This window comes from Notamacropus eugenii, chromosome 2 (assembly GCF_028372415.1).
Source record: "Notamacropus eugenii isolate mMacEug1 chromosome 2, mMacEug1.pri_v2, whole genome shotgun sequence".
Classification (NCBI taxonomy): domain Eukaryota; kingdom Metazoa; phylum Chordata; class Mammalia; order Diprotodontia; family Macropodidae; genus Notamacropus; species Notamacropus eugenii.
The window spans coordinates 432,052,060-432,075,076 of record NC_092873.1 but is presented as its reverse complement, the minus strand read 5'-3'; the positions used below and the strand labels follow the sequence as shown (position 1 = coordinate 432,075,076).

The 23,017-nt window shown below is 40.3% G+C and overlaps 2 protein-coding genes across 16 annotated transcripts in view; both read left to right on the top strand.

The window, feature by feature from the left end:
• Nucleotides 1-11,751, top strand: part of PFKFB2 (6-phosphofructo-2-kinase/fructose-2,6-biphosphatase 2) — a 38,746-nt gene extending 26,995 nt beyond the window's left edge. For 9 of the 14 annotated variants that reach the window (XM_072647993.1, XM_072647991.1, XM_072647992.1 and 6 more), the window contains one exon: nt 46-5,905. In XM_072647993.1, the coding sequence (XP_072504094.1) occupies nt 46-246 (201 nt within the window). In that variant the 3' untranslated portion in view covers nt 247-5,905. Of the gene's footprint in view, nt 1-45; nt 5,906-6,875 lie in introns of those variants that run through there. The other 5 variants (XM_072647998.1, XM_072647997.1, XM_072648000.1 and 2 more) reach the window with 1 other exon arrangement.
• A 7,242-nt stretch (nt 11,752-18,993) lies between these two features.
• Nucleotides 18,994-23,017, top strand: part of C4BPB (complement component 4 binding protein beta) — a 30,275-nt gene continuing 26,251 nt past the window's right edge. The window contains exons 1-2 of one of the 2 annotated variants that reach the window (XM_072647982.1): nt 18,994-19,292; nt 19,887-20,057. In XM_072647982.1, coding sequence (XP_072504083.1) covers nt 19,235-19,292; nt 19,887-20,057 — 229 coding nt within the window. In that variant the 5' untranslated portion in view covers nt 18,994-19,234. The remainder of the gene's footprint in view (nt 19,293-19,886; nt 20,058-23,017) is intronic. The other variant, XM_072647981.1, reaches the window with a different exon arrangement.

The following is a 23,017-nucleotide window of genomic DNA, read 5'->3' as shown; positions in this document are numbered from 1 at the left end:
TTGGCTTGGCATTCATTCCTGTGGTGTCCCTCCATTTCTGATTAGAACAACCTCCCCAAGAACCAAACCCCTGTAAGGATGAGAAGGAACAGCTTTACGCCTCTGTCCAGTTCGGATACAATAAAGCGCCCAAGAAATTACAGTGTTGGGAGCCGGCCCCTCAAGCCCCTCAGCCCTCTCCGTGCCCTGGATGCTCAAGAAGGGGCTGACCAGCCGAAGACCCAAGTCAGCGTTCCCGTGGTGTAACCGTGTGTGTTCTTCCTCAAACCCAGTCTCTTTTCCCCTTTCACTAATCACCTAGGACTGACTTTAACTTTCACATCTTCACTTAATCCAGAACTCGAGACTGTGTTTCTGAACCAGCCAACTTCAATCATTCCCAGATCTGGTGGGACACATTCCCCTGCCAAGGTTTCGACCTTGGTCAAAAGCTAATGGGGCATTTTGGGAGAGGTATTTGGGCATGAGTTTTGGTGAAAGAGAAAAGAAAGTCCCATGAGAGAGATGATCTGGTGTAGTCAAGATTGGAAGGGACTGATAAGCACTTTCCAAACACCTCTCTTTCTTTACTCAACCTTTCATCATTAACGTCCTTTGTTTGTGAGGGTGTGGGGAACACATGCTGGGCAACCTATTTTCCGTCACCTCTAATTCCTTTTGTTACTTTTTACTAATGCACTTACTTGCTTTCTTCCCTGTCCTCCCCCTCCCCTTTAGGACCCTCCATTAGACTGGCCCATTTTTGACCATAGTGATGCATGGAACCTGTGTGGTGCCTGTGGAAGGAACAGAGAGCAGATTGGGGAGGGAAATTTGGACTCTGGTTGGTGGCTCCACAGTGGGGCTTAACCTGAAGGGGTTGCTCTCTTCCCTTGCTCTTTCCACTCAACCCATGTCCAGTGAACTTCCTGGCCCACCCCTCACATAGGGTCTCTTGTTGGGGTATACGAGACATAGCATCCTCAGTCCTGGGGCCCCACTTCCTCCCACCAGAAATGACTCCCAGACCGTTTTCATTGGGGGAGAAGCAAGGTTTTGTATATCTGGATGATCTCTTCCTAGGCTTTGCTTTTCAATTTAAAAGGCTGTTACAAGGGCTGCTGATGTGTGCTGAATGGGGGTGGGGAGATGGTCTGTATTCTGCCCAAGGTTCTTCTAGGGGAGCACATACTGAGAGAGGTCTCTCTTTCCCACTGGCTCCCAGGCTTATTGCCAAGAGCAACAGCTGCCCTGCCAAAGCCAGTGACCTCTCTGGGCCAATTAGGATAGAGCTGGAGTCTGGAACTATTGGGGATGTTGAGTGTTCCAACTCTTTGAGGCAACAACATCTGACTCCTTCCCCTTGCCCTGAAGTAAATCCTGAGATACACAGACAATAATATTCATCAAATGGAATAGATATTTTAATACATGTAATGCATTAGGAAAGTTCTCCCTTCCTCTCCCATCCACTTCCTTTTTTGTTTTTCCAAAGCTACAAAGGCCTATTGAAACAGCCTGGTGGTTTTGCTGCCTCTCCTTGGGATAGGATGTGCCATGCCCAAGTCAAAAACCACACCCACCAGGACCTGCTGGGATGCCTGAAGGCATTTGGGCTTCACATTTCCAAGTTTTGTCCTTAGCATCTTCTCGGTTTGGGGCCTTTTCTGTTAGCCCCAAGGAAGCTACTTCTCTACCTATTGTGTTATATCTGCTTTCTCAGCTTAGTACTTGCCCTAGTCATTTCCCCATTTGGGTCCTTTTGTGCTTCCTCTCTTAACAGCCTCTGAGACTGTATTTACATGGGCTCTGTGGAGCTCCAATTTCCTCTCCCTCTCTTTTCCAATCTCTTTTTCTTTGGGGAGTATAGGCGATCTTTGTGTATTTGGCAAGTATCTTGATCTGGGACTGGTATAAATGCCACTGCTGTCTGTGGAGTGGGGTGAGGAGACAGCCTCTACACCTCCCTGTCCTTTTGTAGGAGCTATTTGTTTGGGACTAGATGACTGGAGCAGATTATCAATAATTCAGTTTTCCTGTAGTGAAAATGGGCAGCTTCTTGTGTCGGTCACATGGAAAGACCAATTGGACAGCGAGTGCTTGAGCTAAGCAGTCAACTTAGGAGTCCTAGAGTCTCTTTGGTTAGATGTTGGTCAATCAGCCAATCAGCCATCATACATTTGGTTCTTGCTATTGCTAAACTCTGGGGATACAAAGAAAGGATGGGGGGAAGTTCCTGCCCTCAAGGAGCCTGGATTCTAATGTTAGTCTGAATGGGCCAGAATTAAAGACTGAATATAGACTTAGAGAGCCACTTATTTTGAGTGGATGGAGACATCCCAGTATTGGAAGTGTGCAGTGTGGACAGAGGTTAGGAGACCTGGTTTCTAGTTCCAATTCTTACCCTTATGACCTAGAGCAAAACAGTACCTCTGAGGGCCTTCACTGACCCCATCAGTAAGATGAAGAGAATTATTCCCATTCCATTATAAAGACACCACAAATATTGGATTTGTTGGATAAATAGCTGGTGCTTCTATGTGCCAGAGGTGCTAGAGAAGGGCGCAGATGATGACTGGCAGGCAGAGCTGAGGTCTCAAGCAGGGGCTCCCCAAATTTTTGCTCTTTGTTCTTATTGTCCAAAGGCACGTGGTAGTCAGTTTCTAGACTCAAGCTTGTTTGTGCCCTCTTGAAACACATTCCATTCCAGGGCCAGAGTTAAGATAAGTTGACAGTGCTTGTTTAGCCAGCTAACAGTGAGCACTGAGGGCAGAGTCATGGCTGCCAGGTGCTCCAGAGAGCGTAAGGATGCCTGCTTTTTCCTGTCTGTCTCCTCAAGGGTATATTAAACACCTCTAATTAGAAATGATTGTATACTCACAAAGTATACTAAAAGATGTAAATGAGTGTAGTACCCATTGCCAGGCATGTGTGCTCAGGAGACGTTAAGATGTAGGACAGATAATTCTCCTGCATGTCCCTTCTCCATCATCCCCTACCCTACCATACCCTGCACACATGATAAGCACACACCTTGGCTATGGTACTGAGGTTATTAGAAGTGCCCTGGAGAGAGCCGAGCTTTGTCCCATATAAGAAGGGCATAGAGAGTGTGGGGGTATATGTGTGACAGCTTAACTCAAATAGGTATGGTTTGGGTTTGGCCAGTCTGACAGCTTTGCTCTGGAGAAATATTTATCCTGAGGGTCTTCTGGGAGTAAGAGAACGAAGCAGTTAGTTGTTGATGGAAGAGAATAAGACCTTTTGCCCTTTTGCAGCCTTTTGATGGGAGAGGAATCAGCAAGACGTGGGCTGTTCCATGTGTTGTCTTTGTTGAGATTAATCTTCTAGAAAGAGATTGACAACCCCACTGAACCAAGGGAGCTGAAATCTCAGCTCTCCTGGCCTTGGAGCCAGAGCTGAGCTAGCTTTTTCTTCCATCCTTTCTGAGTGCCTTCCTAATGCAGCCTCTTCCATGAGGGTTTTCTGGGCGTCTCTTTTTCTCCTTTCTACCTCTTCCTCCATTTTTTTATGTATAGATTTCTGAATACTTTGACTCCAGTGTTGAAGTCTTAAGAAGCATTAAGGTGATGGAGGAACTTATAGGACCTTCTCTGAAAAAATGATTGCTGATACTGCCTGAGGGGATTTAGAAAAATGATCTCTCTCTATCTCTCTCTCAATATCTCTCTCTGTCTCTCTCTATTTCTCCCTCTCTCCCTCCCCCTCTTCACCCCTCTTCTTTATTTCTCATCTACATTAAATGAGAAAGAAGAAATGTTTTTTTAGGCTTTCCTTTTTTCTCCCCTTTGGGAATCGAAAGTCCTTTTCTTAGCACTTCCCTGTTTTTCCTTTCCCCAAACTGGAAACAATTTCCCAAACATTAGCCTTAAATTCTTACATCCCATTCTTATTGGAAACAGAAAGCACAGAGAACAACTTTTCAGGGGCATATAGGAGACTTAAACCATGTAATCTAACCCACATTCGTTAAACCCCTACTCTGTTCAAGGCATTTTGTTAGGCTCTTGTGTTATAAAACAAAACAAAAAACATTTCGCTGCCCTTAAGGGGTTTATAATCCATTGCAGGAGTTTATATCCCACTGCTGCACTGTCATTCCCTAAATTTTCTTATTAGAAGTGGGAGCTGGGGATTGAATATCTCTGCCCCCCTTACCAGATTAGAAATACTTTGCACTTTAACTAAGGTTCCAGGGCCCCCATTTGTTGCCCTTATTTAGACACTGACATTTTGAAGAGCCATGTGATCCAGATGTTTGGAGATAAATGTGCCTTGTGGCTTCTGTGAAGGTGTCCTAGTCCCAAGGAAGAGTGCCCAGACAAAAGAGAGGTATCTGGATTATGCCATGTTATGTAGGTTCCATGGGACTTTGCCAGGACCAAGAGAAAGGTAACAAGCTAAGACCTCTATGTATGTTACCAAGATGGCAGTTAACTCACCAGCTTTTCCAATGCAAAACATGGTTGGATTTTTTTTTAATTTGAAAAAAGTTTTACAGAGCAAAAAAAGTGACTGAGCCACATTGCTTAAAACCATGATTTGTAAACAGTGTCTACACTGTCCTCTCCTCTCCCCCTCACAACCCTGGGATAGTGATTTAGACACCAGATGTTTGTACAAGAGGAATGTAACCTAAATTCTCTGATCAGAGGACTGTTCAGCAAAGCATCCTTTGTTTTTTTTAAAGAAAAAAAAAAAAGATCCGATATCTCTGTGCCTAGCTGGCAGCTCTGTCCTATTTGGTGACTTGAGCTGGTTGTTATTGCGTCTGGGTTGTAAAGCGGCTTCCATATTTCATGTGCCCTATTGAACAGAACAGAGAACCCTGCATTTTCTACTGCAGGGGTGGAGGTGGAGAGTTGTACACAATTTAGAAGGTGATTGTTCCTAAGGGCTCCATGGCAGCTAAATTCTCATCCATTTTAAAGAGTGAGGATTACATATCAGTTGTACAGTTTGTGCATCTACCAAGGGATTTGGAGGCTGTATAGGGGATGTGTATGGTATAGATCTGATGTTGTAACCTCCAAAATCCAAGGACTGGAAAGGGACGTTGAGAGGTCATTTAATCTAATTCCTTGTCCTTAGACAGGACACAGGTTAGCTTGATTTCTGACCCTGATTTGTACTCCAATGCCTAAATGACATAAAGAAACCATCCATTATTTTTAAACTAGCTATGGTTCAATTCTCCTGTACAGAATTTTTGTCATGTTGGTGAATATAAATGCCTATGTAGGGGATTTTGCATTTTTAAATAGAAATCTTCAAATGGTAGAGCCTTCTAGAGTGTTGAATAGGCTCCAGTGATCTATATCATGCTTACTGACTTGTTAATGGTTTTGTGGCTCACTTTCAGTTGTTAATTTTATGTCTTTGAGCCAAGGTACCTGGGCCACCCATCCCAGTGCCTTCCATTTTGCAACTGTGTATGAGCACTTGTCCTGTTTTTAATTCTTCTCAATCTCTAAGGATTATCTAGCAGAATCCTGCTGTTTGGTATCTATTTTGGGAAAACTTAGCACTAATTGTATGTTCTGTGGGAAAATAAAAGGTGGACAGAGGGTGTACAGAGCAAGTGAGAATTTTATCACTATTGAGGGTGGGGGAAGGTAGGACAGGTTTATGTGTGGCCAGTGAAATGGCAGTCCGACTAGGAATGGTCTGCATTGGGAAGGCTCTACAGTCTGGCCATGAATTCAAGAATGCCCCAGCATAGCCCTCTTGCTAAGAAGGAACATTACCTCAAACAGCACGACATTTGTTCTGGTGACTGATTTCTTCATATGGCACTTAGATCCACATGAGGTGTTTAGAACTGTATTTGAAAAGTGTGCATGTTTATTTTGTCATTTCATTTTGTTTATCCAGTAGGTAAATAAAACTGTTTCATACCTTGAAACTCTTTGAAGGCTCCTGTTTTCTTTGTGTTCTGACTTTACTGTCCTCTGCCAAGACTGAATTATTAGTTTTATTAGGGTCCACAGTATGTCAGACACAGCTCTCCCACACCACCTCCTGGGGAAGAGGAGAAGGGCACTGTAGAGGATCCCTAGAGTAGCACTGGGGCCATCCCTGGGGGTTTCCATGTGCTTGGTGTGCCAAACACACCACCTCTACACCTGGAAAAGAATCATCAGTAACAACAACAGAAAGGAACACAAGGTCTTGAGTAAAATCACACCATGAAGCTCAGTGGCCATGGATAACTTAATTATTTGTAAATTTGGATCAATAGAAGGAGTCCTTCTAACGCATGACCTCTTTCACAAGAGATCAGGGCCAATGGCGTCAGGCTTCACTTTTGTCTCATTGACCTGTTTTGGGGCAGGCAGTGCCAGGGCGATGATTGCTCTGTGCTGGCTGGTCAGATGTATTGAAAGCAATCCATAAGAACCCTCCAGAACCAAGGAAGCATCTTGGCCTCATACTGATATCCCTGCTACAAGGTCTTAGAGTGGGCCAGACCTTATGGGCAGTGAACTATCTGACTGACTGATGTGGCATGGTTTCCTCTCTTCCACTGAGGACTAGTTGTTTTTACTGAGATCTCTAAACCTCACTCCATAGACCGTCACGACTAAGGAAGGCTTCCCAATGTAAGGATTGGAGAAGTTTAGTAGGATATCAGAGAAGAGGAGAAAGTAATAGATTTATGAAATACTTTCCCTGCTTTTATTAAAAGGCCATAACTTTGCTGTTTTGAGTTGAACCTGGCTCTAAAAAATGAGAGAGAAAGAGAGAGAATGAGAGAATGAGAATGAATATGAATGCATGTGTGAGGAGGTGACAGTGAGGTGGGTGGTCTCCTTTTCCCTTCTTCTGCTGTGGTAGTAATCACTTTTTTTTCTCTTGCTCTCTGGCTCTCCTAGGCAAAAATGGGGCTGGCCATGGGAAGGGACTCTACCGCAGAGCCCCTCAAGATGCCCTGCTCTGGATAAGGAGGCCAGGGCCAGACCTCTCCAGGAGACGCAGCCAGACCTACCGCTCACTGCCAAGCTTGGGACCTCGGCGCTGCAGGGGCTAGAGCAGGAAGCTAAGTGGGGGCAGCTGGGCTTTGGGGACCATTCAGAAGAGGCCTGGAAAACAAATGACAAACATAACCATCTTTTCTCTCCAATAAATACTGTGAATATCAGCCAGGCTGGGAAACTCAATGTATCCCAGGCTCCTTGATGGCCTGGCCCAGCTTCTCTGAATGGAAGCTTCACTTTGTTTTTAATTCTCTCTTTGCTGGATTTAGCCTGCATGGATTATTCTGGCTTTTATTTAGGCATTCCATGCCCCACCTCTGGCTGCCTGTACCTTTAGCTGACTGCTTTATCTCTGGACACTAAGGCAACTCTCTGAATTTAGTTGTTACCTGGTGAGGGGACTGATCTCAGCCCCAGTCATTTGTCCCTATCCCTTTCAGGCCATCAGCTTTGAAACCCAGGGCCCACTTTCACCTTTGCAGGACACTTCTGCCCTTTTGTGAAAGAGAAGAGGAAGAGATCTGGAGATGAGGTTCAGTTTCTAGTGGAATGACTGCCACCATTTCAAAGGAAGTCCTTCACTTTGAAACCATTTTTCTTGATTTTAGCTTCTTGGCCCAGACTCTGTAAGGGCAGAATTTCAGAAAGACCCTCCAAGATAAGTCCATACTTGCTCCTGATTTCTCCCTTGTAATTACTATCTTTTTCAATACTGGATTTTTTTTTTCCTACCTAATGTTGTGTGCCTCTCCTAGCCGGAGAATAGTATAGTTCCAGTTGGGAAGATTAACATCCTCTTTACTCCCTTTTGGCAATGACAAAAAATTTTTTTAGGAAATAACTTTATGTGAAATTTCTCTGCACTTCAAACTATCAGACCCTTAATGGCAGGGTCTGTCTCAGGGCCTTATGGTCTCCAAGGAGGCTGTGACTAACTAAGGAAGCTGTCACTGAGGCACCAAGAGAGCAGCTTGGCATGCCAACCCTCCCACAGTTGGCCTGTTCCCCCTCTCTCGGGGTCTGTCCAGCTCTTTTGTCAGAGCTTCTAGGGACAAGGGGAGAGAGAGCAGATACACTCAGGGCTTGGGAGCTGGCTCCCTTTGGTTTCTCTTAAAGGCTATAGGGCTCTTGCCCTACTACTCTGCATTTGACTGTACCAGAAAAAAGGGTACAGGTTACCCTGCACGGCAGTCAGAACTTCTAAGGCAAGCCTGGTTGGTCTTATAAGGATAATTAGCTTTTGAAATTTTTGTCTTTGTTTATAATTTTAAAAAAATCACTCAAATGAGCATGCCATGGGGATGGAGGTAAATGAAGGAAAGGGGGGCTTGGAGGGAAGAAAGACAAATAAATAAAAAGGGAAATTTCCCTTGTGATCCTACTATCAGGTGGGAGATACAGGGTTCTTAATTGTGAAGGGCTGAGCTGCAGGCAGTTCAATTTCCAGTGATTAGGGGCTACACATATACCCTTGCATCCAGGTAGCCCCTCAATCTTCCTTGGAACAAGTGATTTTTTTTTTTTAACCTGGCTACGAGAAGTCAGTACTTTGAAAATTCTGTCATACTCTCTGCCTCTTTGTATGTATTCGGGTATTGCCTTCATTTTGATTCATAGCTTTGTGTCATCCTTGCAGGGCATTTGGGTTTGCCACTCAAATAATGAATTCCTCTCTATTAGATGTCTTCAAGCAAACCGCTTGTGGTATGTTTTTTACCTTGCTTAGGTAGGGTGTGGACTAGATGGCCTCTGAGGGTCTTTCCAACTTTGATATTCTGTGGAGGTAAGTTTTTCCAGCAAAGATTCTTTGTAACATGAATTTACTTTATATGAATCCTTTTTTGGGTCCCTCTATTGAGTTCCTTTTATAAAATAATTTTCTAAGGGAAAAAAATTTAGCTCCCAGAAGTGATAAAATGTCTCAGAATGTAACAAATCCTTTTATGCACTCAGGAAAAAATAACAAATTCCACACAAGACAATAAGATACAAAACATTTAATCATACTGTTCAAAGGATTAATCATTTAAAACTGGCTATTTTATGAATAACGAGTAGACTATACTTATGTTTCCAATCTATCCAGCTCATTAAGGACCACTGCCTAGTATAGGGCCTTGCACATACAGAGTAAGCAGTTTTAATAAAAAGTTGTTAGCTCAGATTATTAGCACTTCAGAAATGGTATTTACGTCTGTGTGATCTTGGAACAATTCACCCCTCTAGGCCTAAACCTCATCTGTAAAATGTGGGGATTGGGCTAATTGATTAGAGGGCCTTCAAGTAGATGATCCAATAATCCTGAAGTTCTTCTCAGCTTCAAATTGGTGCCCTATGACCTTAAGTTTGCTGATTAATAATAATAATAATAATAATAATAATAGTTGTTGCTATTATGCCTTGGTCGAAAGTGCAGATACGGTGACATCACAGATGCAGACCAAAACAATCAGTGGGTCAATTTAAGTTCCACTGCATGCATTAAACGATTCCTGGAACCCTGTCACTAGATGTAGCAATAGAAACAATAATAAGATCTAGCTTTTCTCTTCCTGTTAGAGGGAATTTCGGATGAATTTATAAAACTGAGAATTCTTAGGTTAAGTGAGTAGGGGGCATGTGTTTAAGACCTGGCAAATATTTTTATCATTAATATTTAGACTACCACGATTGTGATGATCTGAGAGTTTGTGAAAATTCCACACTGCTTTCTGGTGTGTTTTAGCATTCAATCTCCTGACTAGAAAGGACTACATGGGATCATTCTTCCTTTCCATTTTGCAATGCTTCCTGAGAGAAGAGAATGTTTCCTTTCAGTCTTTGGATTCTTAGCCCCTGGTATGTCATTGGCCCTCAGATGTTGAATTTATGGATTTGAATGGCTGAGACCTTTAGAGATTGTGACACACTCAAGGTCACAGAGCAAATCCTTGATGGAGCTGGAACGGAAGTCTCTACCACATTGCAGAGTGTAGGTTAAGGACTGTGATTGTAAACATCCCTCCTAATCACAGCTAATAGCCTTATTAGGATCTGGGCCAGAAGCTGGTGGTCCAAAACCACCTTCCGTCTTAGATGAAAGTTATTACCCCTTTAGCTGTTCTTAGTTCTAACACACAAATAACATTGTTTTTTTCTCACCAGGGAACCCCCTTGGGTAGCCCAAACCTCACTCATGTCGGTAATCTTCAACCTGTGCCCAAGCCAACCCATTCCCCACCCCTACCCCATCAATGTACACATTTGGTAGCCTTAGGGTGTTGCTTTGTCATCCTGCTAGATTTTCTTTTTAAGGAGCTGGAAGGGAATTTAGAAATCATCTAGTCTATTATCCTCTGACTTAATACAAGAGGCAAAAATGGTCCAAAGAAGGGGGGAAGTAACTGGGAATAGACTGTAGTTATTTGGAATATAAAGGGAAAAAAGGAAACTTATATACGGTTCACTTAATATCAATTTTGCTTTTTTTTTTTAAGTAGAAGAGGCACTTATTTTAATGTTAAATGTTAAAATGTTCAGTTTTATAGAGGAGATAATATAGAAGATGAGAATGGGGGAAGGAAGGAGGAAGTGAGCAGGTCCTTTAAAGGTAACTGCATTAGCACAAAAAATAGAGCTTCCTATTTCCATCATGTAGATTTCTTTTTTTAAAAAAAAATTCAAGGCACTTTTTCCCCTTACACCACTTCCCTGATTCTTCTTCCTTCCCTCACCCCATTTTCCTGATTTTTCCCTTCCTTACCTCACCTCATTTTCCTGATTTTTTCCTTCTTTCCCTCACTCTACTTTTCAGATGGAGCATGAGAAATGTCTCTTGCAACCCTGGCAGCACTTTATATATTATTAAGAATGAAAGAGTCCTTGGCAATATGATTTTATTTTCTTTTTGTCTTGTGCTTTGTTTCGGTTCAAGACATCAGTGAAAAAAACATTGGTCAGACATTAGCAGCACCTTGAGGTAACTGACTGGAAGTGTAGTAATCCTGTTCAGCCTCTAGGAGGAATAAGTGTTCTCTCCATGAGGAGGCTAGGGGTCTAGATCTGGTGCTGGCCAGATCTGAAAGAGCCTCCATCTAATCTACTTCCAGATTCCAAAGGGTATCATTCCCCCAGGGGAGCCTTCTACAGTCAGCTTCACCTCCCAGGGTGTCCCTTCTTTGCCACTGCCATTTCAGAATCCCCATATAATGGAAAGAAAGGAAGCTGGACATTCCTGAGGCATTATTCACTATGATTTGTTAAATATTATTTTATAAATATGCATCCCTGAACCACTTCTGTCATTGGTTAATTGCTTTTTGTTCCTCATTGATTTCTGGGTGACTCTAGACCCTTTAAGTCAGTCTGGAATATGTATATATATGTATATGTATATATATATATATATATACATATATATATATATATATATATGTATATATATATATATATATACACATAATATGGTGAATGTGATGGGGGAAAGGGGAGGGTGGGAGTTGTCTTTGTGGGATGGTCTCAGATTTGGGAGTGGGTGGGAGAGGAAGAAAAAGTGCTTTCAGCCACAGAGCCTGACAGTGTCTTATTTTGGGTTGAGGTAGGGATGAACAATTGGCGTATGTTTGGAGTTACTATATAAGGAAAGTTTGTGTTATTCTTGAAGAATGGTTTGAATTTTCTTATTTCTGTTTATACCCAAGAAGATATATTGGCAAACTGATTTCTTCTTTCTGAATGTACTGCACAGAAGCCATTGCAATGAGGCTTATTTGCAATAAAGCATTTTCTGAAATTCTTTACTGTCTTTGTATCTGTGACTATATGGGGACTGAAGTTTTAACTCAACTCTGTTCTGTAATTCATTCAACAAGTACTGAGCATCCACTTAGTCCATCCCACTGTTCTAGAAAAGAGCAAGAGATACACAGAACTGTAATTGAGGAGCTTCACAAATGGCCGGGTAGTTGAGACATGCACGCACACAAAAGTTAAATACTATAATCATATAAAACCTTTACAAGATATTATAAGTAGTTAAATGCCACAAGGGTTGTTACCATGCACTGCCTGTGTTTCTCCACAAGTTTTATTAATGGTACTCTTGTTTGTTTTTTGAGGGTGGAAGGCAAGGCAATTGGGGTTAGTGACTTGTCCAGGATCACACAGCTAGTACGTGTCAAGTGTCTGAGACACTTTTTTTTTTTAAACTTCCTTCCTTAATATACTGTGATCAAATATCTGCACCAAATCTGTTAAAAGTCAGTGCTGCCTTTGACTCAGGATCCTTTCATCAGGGGACCAAAGGATGACTTGGAATAATCACATTATTTTGCTTAGAGGTATTAAATGAAGTCTTCTAAGCTCATGAACTTTCAGGACAATTTCTAGGTCAATAGAGTTCTATCAAAATGGTCTCTGTAAATTGAGAACTTAATTTTTTAAAATATATTTCATTTTCCCCAATTCCACATGAAGACAATTTTTCACATTAATTTTTTATTCAAGTTTTGAGTTCCAAATTCTCCCCCTCCCTGAGACAGTAAGCAATATAGCTTATATATCACATAATATAGGTTATACATGTGCAATCATAAAAAACATTTCTATATTATTTTTTTGCAAGAAGACTCGAGAAAGAAAGAGGAAGAAAGAAAGGAAAAGAAAATGGTATGTTTCAGTCTGTATTCAGATACAATCAGTTCCTTCTTTGGAGGTAGATAACATTTTTCATCATGAGTCCTTTGGGATTGTCTTGGATCATTATTTTGCTGAGAATAGCTAAGTCATTCATAGGAGAGCATAATTTCTAACAGTTACTCTAAATGTCAGCATTCCTGGCAATAGGATAAAACTGAATTATTTCTGCTGATCTTAACTGGGCCCACCTAGACATGAGGCCACGAGGACTTATCAGCTCCTAATAGGAACCACTCCTTGGTCCTTTGCCAGGAAGGGCCTATAGGAAGTAAAGAACAGGATGTTTGTCTGTCAGTGGGCTGCTGGGGTGGGGTGAGGTCCCCTCATCAAGGAGGTGAAGAATAATACTGATTCTTGAGTCTCTGCCCTCCTGGAGAAGATAAAGAAAAGCAAGGCTTCTAGAAAATGTCTGTGGTATTGAGTGCATAAACAATATCTAACAATTATCAATAACAATGTAATAAAATAACTAATACAACATGAGTGACCAAAAATCTGTCCTTTGGTCACCTAGGCAATTCTATCACACGCGAGAATAAAACATGGATTAGTTGGATGTCTGATATTTATATTAAATATCATAAGGGCTAACTAAAGGGGAGACCATGATTTATTTCAACCTTCAACATGCATATTATCTCATGTCCATTTTTCATGATCTTTACCTTTATTAATAGCAGTTTAAAAATGAATCAAATTCTAAGAGGTACTGCAAGGCATATGTTCTTTTTATTATATTCCATAGAGAATTCAAGTGTCAGGTCAAACATTAATTTGGAATAACCAATTGATCATTCAAAACTCTGGGTACACAGGACCTAGGCAAAGGTGAAAAGGCAGGATTTGGGATGCAAAGGTCGGAACGGGAAGTAGGGTGACTTGACCAGCAGGGAGATTATGTGAAAGGAAATAATGTGAAATAAGAAGGTAGATTAGAGCCAGACCGCAAAGAATTTCGAATGCCAGACTTTGGAGTTTGTATTTTATAGGCATTAGAAAGCCAGCGAAGATTCTTTAGCAAGTGAAGGCAAATTATTTTAGCAACTGCGTGAAGTAGTAGTTCTCAAAGTGGTGATCATGTAGCTAAAACTGTTTTGCAAAGATGTTTCATTCTTCATTTGTTTCCAACTCTTCATGACCCCATTTGGGTTTTTTTTTGGCAAAGATACTGGAGTGGTTTGCCATTTCCTTCTCCAGCTCATTTTACAGATGAGGAAACTGAAATAAACAGGGTGAAGTGACTTGCTCAGGGTCACATAGCAAGTAAGTATCTGAAGCCAAATTTGAACTCAGGTCTTCCTGACTCCAGGCTCAGGACTCTATGAAATGTGCCACCTGGCAGCCAAGATACTCCTCCCTTTTCCAACTACATATCTGTATGGTCAGATTCTCTTCATATACTTGAACCAAAGCCACATATCCCAACGGACTGAATGAAGAAGCAGATGAGAGAGAATTCACCTATCTTTTATCAAGCCACACATTAAACAGATTTGCAAAAATGTTTAAAACAATACCACTCTTTTGACTAATTTTCTTGTTTTGGAAAATATTTTTTTTAAATAAAATATTTTATTTATGTTAGCATGATGGGGCTTTATTTTATTTTTAAATTAATTAATAAATATTTTAAAATTTTATGCATTTTAATTTCTAATGTAGTAAATATTGATAGATATGACTCTACATAAACAAAAACCCTATGATGTCCTCAATAATTTCTAAGAGTGTAAGGGGACCTGAAATAAAAAAAACTGAAAACTGTTGGTGTGGATGATGAACTGAAGAGGGGGAAACCAGAAGGAAAAACACCGATTAGGAGGCTATTGCAATAGTCAGACAACAAGTGATGATGGCCTGAATTGGAGTGGTGACTCTGAATGAAGAAATGAAAATGGATGGGAGAGAAGTTGTTGGTGAATAAATTTTAAATTAAATTAAAGTTAAAATTTTAATTAAGTATCTACGATGTGCAAAGGATTGTTCTAAGCTCTAGGAATAGAAGTAGAAAGGTAAGGTAATCCCTGCACTCAAAGAACTCTTATTCTAATAGGGCGAGACATCATATTTAGGAGGTTTTAACTGCAAGCAAAAAGGAAAGACCCAGTGGTCTTAGGGTGTCACGGCAAAACAGATGGTAACGAATCTCCTTTAATGTTATCACCATTAATAAAATATTTTTCTTTTTTTTTGGTTGCCATTTTGCACATAGTAGGTGGTTACTTCTTTTTATCCTGAACTTAAAGAACACCGAATAAAATGGGCATTACATACAGTTAGAACATTAAAGGGAAACAGTTCATGAAAATGAAGCTCCATTATATGCAACTTGGCTTTTCTTTTTAAGTGTGTAAGTTCAACCTGTAGCTTTCATACTTATCCATGTGTCTTTTTGGCTACCCTCTTTTCTCTCTCTCTTTTAAAAATGTTATCTTTTTAGTCATCTAGTTTCATACTCTTGGAATCATCATTGGCTCTTTCTCTCTTTAAATGCTCGTATCCAATTAATTTCCAAGTTTTACTGGTTCTGCCTCCACAGCTTTAGGATTCTTCCCATTTCCTCCGCTCAGTGAGGCCCTATTCTAGTTCAGGTCGTCATCATCTCTCTCTTGGATTGTTACAATAGCCTCCTAAGGTCTTCTTGCCTCAGATTTTTCTCCTCTCCCATCTATTCTCCACAAAGTTACTACATTTTAAATTTTTTAAATTTGTTTAACGCTGAATTGAAGTAACAAGACAAAAGGATATTTCCATATACAGAGAACAGAAAAAGACCATCATGTATGAAAATAAATATCTGTTATATTCAGCTTATTTTTTCAAAGTATACCAGATATCTCAAAAGTCTTAGTGCAGTTTTAAGCTATTTAAGCATAAAACTGCGCTGACTTTACACCTTGTATAATAAATTCAACATGTTATTTTCAAAGTTGCCTTGCTTGTCTGTGTTTCCCTCTGAAATCTTATGTTCTCTTCTGTATATATTTTAAAAACTATTTCATTGATCCCCCTTCTATTTTTCTTCCCTTTTATTAATCAACCTTATTGCTAACTCTGTCTCTCCTCAATGTAAAAATATATATACATATATAATTATTGTAACAAAAAACAGAGTCAAATAAAACACATCTCAGTGTTTGCAATGTCTAAAATGTATGTCTCATTCCATATCCTGAGTTCATCTGTCTTCTATCAAAAGGCGCTTCCTCCTGAGCCCTCTGGAGTCTTGGCTGGAGTCAGATTTCTTAGGACATTCAAAACTGATTGTCTTTACAGTGTTATTGTTAGTGGTTCACTCAATTCACTCTGCATGAGTTCACACAAGTCTTCACAAGCTAATGTGAAACTATCTCTTTGTTAATTTCTTACACTTATTAATATTCTTTTCCACTAATATATGGTAATTTGTTTAGCCATTCCCCAACTGATAGACATCGCTTTAGTTTCCAGTTCTTTATTATAATAAAAGGAACTGTTGTAACTATTTTCTCTTAAGAAACATATCAACCAGCCATTTGTCTATTTTGACAGTTTTTAAGTTTCCGTTTTATTAATTAATTCAACAGGAATTTTGTTTTCAACTTTGTTAATAACTTCTTTGAATTTTGGAATTTGTATTTTGATTCTTAGCTAATGTTTCTTAATTTGTTGGTGTTCTGGCTTGTAAAAAAAAAGTTGCACACCCAATTTCATGATTTATTCTTTCTCTTTTTGTTGAAGAAATTGTTTTGAAAATATATTTTCTGTTCAGGCTTGCCTTGGATAAATCCTAAAAATTTTGTCATATTATCTCATCATTTTCTTTGATAAAATTTTCTATTGTTTCTAAGATTTATTCTTTGAACCATTAATTCTTTATGATTAAGTTATTAGTATACCACTAATTTTTAACCTTTTCAGAGGTAATACTTAATTCATTTTTATTAATGATTTGGAGCATTTTGGATATGGTTGCTGATAGCTTGCATTTCTTTTTTTTTTATGTCTACCTCTTGATATCTTTTTTAAAATTCTAATAATATTTTATTTCCCCTATTACATGTAGAAACAGTTTTTAATATTTGGTATTTTTTTGTTTTGAATTCCAGATTCAGTCCCTTCTTCCCTCCCCTTCCCATTCCCTGAGATAGTAAGCAATCTGACATAGGTTATACATGTACAATCATGTAAAACATTTTCATATTCATCATTCTGTGGAAGAAAACTTCAAAAAAGAAAGAAAGGAAAAATAAAAGGAGAAAGGAAAAAGGAAAGAAGGAAGGAAAGGAAGAGGGGAGGAAGATGAAAATAGTATGCTTCAGTCTGCATTCAGGTGCTCTCAGTTCCTCCTTTGCTAATAGCATTTTTCGTCATGAGTACTTTAGGATTGTCTTGGATCATTGTATTGCTGAGAATAGCTAGGTCATTCACAATTTTTTGATATCTTTTTACTGTTGGAGAATGGTTCCTATTCATATATATGTATTATATGTATATATATAATATCCATGTATATTCTCCATACATATTAAATATCAGATCTTTGTAAAAGGAAATTTCCTGCAAAGATTCTTTTCCAGTAAGCTTCACTTCTAATTCTGATTGCTTGTGTAATAGTTTTTCAATTTTATATAATGAAAATTATCCATTTTATTTTTTACAATCATTTCTATGTTTTGTTTGGTCAAAGACTTTCTCCCATCCATTGTTGTAAAAAGTGTCTCTTATTCTCTTCTACTCTGACTTGTTTACAGTTTCACTTTTTGTATATGTGATACATGGCATGAGATATCAGTCTGAACTCAGGATTGTCAAAGAATGAGTCCGTGTGATGTTCTTGTGATCTTTGGGTTCATTGCACACTATGCTCATTTGCTTGTAGGTCTTGTTTATCTAATCTATTCCACTGATAAACTTTTTCTCTCTTTTAGCCCAGGACCAAATAGTTTTGATGATTCCTGCTTTATAGCATAGCTTACTATTTGATAGTAAGAGATCCCTTTCCTTGCCACTTTTTAATTTTATTTCCCCTGAGTTACTTAACCTTCTTTTCTTCCAGATGCCCTTAACCATCTGGTCCCCACTTACACTTCTAGGAATACTTCATATTTCTCCCCTTTATATATTCTCTTTCCCAGTTAAACTGGCCTCCTATTTACACACAACATTCCAACTTCTACCTCCTTGTGTCTTACCAGCAATACCTGATCCCCAGAATACAGTCTCACTTCACCTCTCTCCTCTGTCTTAAAATCCTCAGATTTTCTCTGAGCAAGTGCCATCTTCTTACATAAAGACCTATCCTTATTCTCCAAGTTATTGGCACTCTCTCCCTCATAAGATTACTTTGAATTCCTTTGTATTTATTTACTTTTGCATGTTATATTACTACTCCCCACAATGTAAAGTCTATGAGGGCAATGACTTATTCGGTGTTTACTCATATGTCCCCATCTTCTAGCTCAGGACCTTGCACATAATAAACAATGAATAAATAAATGCTTATTGATATGACGTTGTTGAAGTTAAAGATTTCATTCCCTTTCCCTTCCTTGCAAAACCTATAATCCTCCTGTTGCATTGCCAGAAACTGAGAGCTCTTTCCAAAACACTCAGGCTTTCTGTTCCTGAGGGTATGACAGAATTTCCTTTTCTGTCCAGAACTTTCACATGTTTTCAGTTCTAGCCTAGAGCTGTTCTCTCCACTCACACACCTCTCAATGAGATTTTGTTGTTTGTAACTGGACTATAGAATAGTTCTGCTGAAGAATCCATCTGAACTCAGTCTTGGACACTCAGGACAATAGTTCATTGTAGGATGTTGAAACTCTCATTCTTTTTAAACTTCCCTGCTTCCTCTTTGGGGAATAAAACCAGAAGAATCAACAGGATGTAGGGATATGACCCTTTGCTTCAGATTCCCACCAAACTTGGGTCACCCCCTTTGCTAAAGGCTATTCTTCTCTCCAGTATGTGGGGCAAGAATCCAACCTTTCCAGAAAGAAGTGGTGTTTATGGTCTCAAGAAGCGAACTCCCTGATAACTGGTGAAAGACCAGGAGGCAATACCCTTAGGGTACCACCCAGGAAGGACCCAGAGGTAGCACATACTTTGCAAATCTACCCTTCCCCTTTTTGCCCTCTCATGTCAACTTTAGCTTCTTTAGTCCTGACCTTTCATCAGGTAGGGGTAGAGCACAACTATTGGCAAATATTGACAGAGGTCAATAGCATGGCCCAAGGACTAGGTCTGTGAAATGAGACTAAGCCTGGGGTACAAAGGTGATGGTCAACCATTGGTTCAGTATTCCCAGAAATCAGGTATTTCCGGAAACTAGGCTATGTTGAGTTTCCCCCCTCCCCCCCCCACTGGACTTGACTGCTTTTCTATTCCTTCATGTTTTTGCAAAGGCTACCCTTTGCTTCCGATCTTGTTTCCTGGATTTGCTCATTTTCCTGCTCAGCAGGACGCTTTCTTGGCATAAGTGATCTTTAGATTTCTCTTCTAGTAGACCCAGGGGAAAACAGAGATCTGCCCTGGTCCCATATAGTTTCTATTGAAAGTAGATGCCTTGGCTGGGATCCCAATCTTGAACCGACCAGATGAAGTCTTGGTTTGTGCCCTGCATTCTGATCGCATGGCTGCTCCCAGCCTCAGGAGGTAAGTCTATTTCTTCTCAAGCTCTGCTGATGGGATGGACATCTTAGACAAGACTTGGGTATAGAAGGACCTGTTCTAGGCTTCTCGCCTTGCAACATCACAGCACCTAGAACCTTTGTGCATTGTAGGAGTTTAGTAAATAATATATAGATCTATCTGAAGAGGCAATTCCAGGTAATTTATCTGCCTTCCCTGAGATGGGGTAGGGGAGGGAAGGGAGGGAGCAGGATTGAAATGCTACATTCCAAGATCCTGGAAGATCAGCTGATTTCAGCCAGGCTGGGAGGACCTTGACACTGAGTTCAGTGAAAACCCTGTGCTCTTTTGATAGTCACAAAAGTAGATTGGATTTATACATTCTCTGTTCCAGTTAATTTTACTGACCTCCAGCATTTGGAGACCCATTATGCAAAGGAAGGCTGAGGGTAAGGGTGAAATAGATTGAATGGATGCAGATATGAACCAGAATCTACAGCCTTAGTCAAGGGGAAGCAAGACTGCAGAGGAGTGTAAAAGCCCACCAAGAGCATCCCTCTTTCCTGTGTCAGGAGAGAGTGAATCTTGACTGACGTCTTTTCCCTTTCTCTCCCACAGATCACTGTCTCAATCCTCCTCCAGTCAACTATAGCATTTTTATAATAACAGGTAGAGAAGAAAGGTTTGTGACTTATCTCTGTATGAGGGGCTACCACCTGGTAGGGAAGAAACAGCTTTCCTGCAATAAAACCTCCTTGGAGTGGGACTCCCCAGCACCCACCTGTCTCTGTGAGTTTGGTTCCCCTGCTTCCATACTTGGACTTATAGGAAAAGCTGACAGAGAAAACTAGTCTAGCTAGAAGAGACCTTAAGAAATCATCTGGCACTGCTTTTAAACAAACTGTACCCAAACTATGCAAGAAAATGTTATATTTACACTTAATATGTCTGAGTCTCTGTTTTTAAAAAATTTATAGTGATGAAAATTCAGTAACTGGACACATAGCAGATAGTCAAGAGCTATTCAGAGAATCAAATTAAGTATACCTTTTGATGATAAGTTCTTCATGACATCAAACTGAATGTGTTTTTTCTAATTTAAGCCCATTTCATTTTTTGGGGGGATTCATTGTAGAGATAATAAACAATTACCCTTTGCCTTTTTTCCCTTTCTCAACCATTTAATTAATTAATCATTTTAATTTAATTAATTAATTTTTAATCAATCAATTAATTAAGCACATAATACATATTGAGAATTGTGCTGGACCCTAAATGTACAAAGCCAAAAAAATAGCCCCTGCTCTCCAAGTAGATTATATTCCACTGGATGGGGGTAGAAATAGGGGGGAGGGTAACAGATTTAAAGTATTCACAGATAAAGTAATACAAAGTATACATATATATACCAGACGAACAGTGACAATTTTGGTGGGAAGGATGATTTGGTGGAGGGATTGAGAATGACCTCGAGAGAGTCCTTAAACTGAGTTTTGAAATGAACTAGAGTCTAAAAGTGGGTATGAGAAGGAGTGCATTCCAGGGATGGGGGATGATCTGTGCAAAGTTATGGATATGAAAGCTGGAATGTTGTGTATAAAAAACATCAAGGTGGGTCTGTTTGGCTGGAATGTAGCTGGTATGAGGGTGAGTAATATAATTAGCTTAGAGAGATAGGCTAGAGGCAGATTATGAAGGACTCTAAATGCCAAAGAGAGGACTTTTATGCTGAATTATACATGTGCATTCCTTTAAGTAAGAAATAGGCCATTTCATTACACATCCTCACAGATTTCTGGAAGGAGGCTCATTAGATCTCTATATGGGTTGATAGAGGGCAGGAAGAACATATTTCACAGGCACTAAGGACTGCCTCCTCATTGGCAAGTCTTCCTTCCCCCATGTATTTGATCCTAAGGGTCATGGAGAGCCACCAGACCTTGTTGAGCCAGGAGGTGACATGATCAGACTCCCACCTTAAAAATATCTCCCTGGTCACTGTGTAGAGGATGGACAGGGGAGCAGGAGACTAGGAGGCTGTTGTAATAGTCTAGGTGAAGGATGATGAAGCTTTGATTAATGAAGGTTGGTGCTCATATGAGTGGAAAGAAAGGAAGAGATGTTAGAGATGTAACAGAGGCAAAATTAGCCAAACATGACAGCTGATTGGATATCCAGGGTGGGACAGGGTTGGAGAGACTGAAGATTTGTGGATGTCTCCAGGCTTTCAAACCCAGATGACTGAAATGATGGTAAAACCTAAACTAAACTAGTCTAAAAGATATCAGCTTCATAAGAACATAAGACCATAGATTTAGAGCTGGAAGAGGTCTTAGAAGTCTCTATCCTTTCCTCCCTGTGACCTAGCTTAGACCTTGTAGTCATCTGTTACCCTTCCTGGCACCCTGTCTACATGAATACCCAAGGATCTGTGATTTCATCAGCTCCGGGAACTCTTCTCACCAAGGCAGACTCAGTGTAGATAGCATTCTTCAGTGACTTAGGAACTACATTCTAGGGAGTTGTCTGAAGCTGAATGAGGTTAAGTGACTTGATTAGGCTCCCATAGCTAGTAAAGTGTGAAAGGCAGAATTTGAACCCAGGTCTTTCTGACTCCCAGCTCTATTACACCATACTGATTCTATGTCTATGCAGATAACAAAAATAATAGAATGACAGAGCAGCAAAATCACTGAACGTGATGTCACAAGCCCTGGGTTTGAGTCCTGGCTGTGACATGTTACTAGTTGAGTCCACAAACATTTGCTAAGCACTTAGTGTGCTAGGCGTACAAAGAAAGAAAAAAAAAAACCCTAGGCCTTTCACCTCCCTCAAAGAGTCTACGTCCTAATGGTAGGGACAACATGTAAATAATTAGACACATACACGGCTGATGAAAGGTAATCTAAAGGGGAAAACAGACTTTATGGTAAGACACTTTAGGGAAATTTTTTTGGCCAGAGTGGAGGATGGATTGGAGTAGGGGAAGATTTGAGGCAAGTCACTGCAATAGTTCAGGTGCAAGGTGATGAAGGCTAGAACAAGGAGTGTGACTGTAGAGAGAAGGGGACCTATACAAGACATGTGAAAGTAATGCCAATAAGATTTGACAATAATGACATGTGTGAACTGAGTGTAAGCAAAGAGTCCAGGACAACACTGAGGTTGTGAGCCTGAGTGATAGGGAGTATGGGAGTGCTTTCATCAGTAATAGGGAAATACAGAGGGGGGAAGGTTTGGAGGGGAAAGCAACATGCATTTATTAAGCATTTACTATGTGTTTGGTACCATGCTAAGTACTGGGGATACAAATATAAGCAAAAAATATTAGTCTGTGCCCTCAAGGAGCTTATATTCTAAGACAGAAAAATAAAACATGAAAGGGAGCAGAAAAGTAGGGAGACAGTAAGTTACCTGTGTAGGGGTACCATGTCTGGGGGAAGAGAGTTCAAAAGAGCTGAGAAGGGAATGAAGGATGGCTGGTCTGAGCCCTTCTCCAAGATGGAAACCCAGAGAGGAAGTTACCACTGAGAGAAGAGTGCTGGCAGAGTGGAGGAAGCTGTCATTTGTCCTTTGTTCTTAAAGAGGACCGTGCCATCAGGAAGGTGGTGCCCTGACTTGCAAGTGAATTGAATTTAAGTGAGGCAGAGCTGTGCAGAGTTACCAGCCTCGCTTTCACTTCTGGAGCCATCTGGGTCCAGTGGCCAGATATAGATCAGGATGATAAGAGATGGCCCTCCGAGGAATTA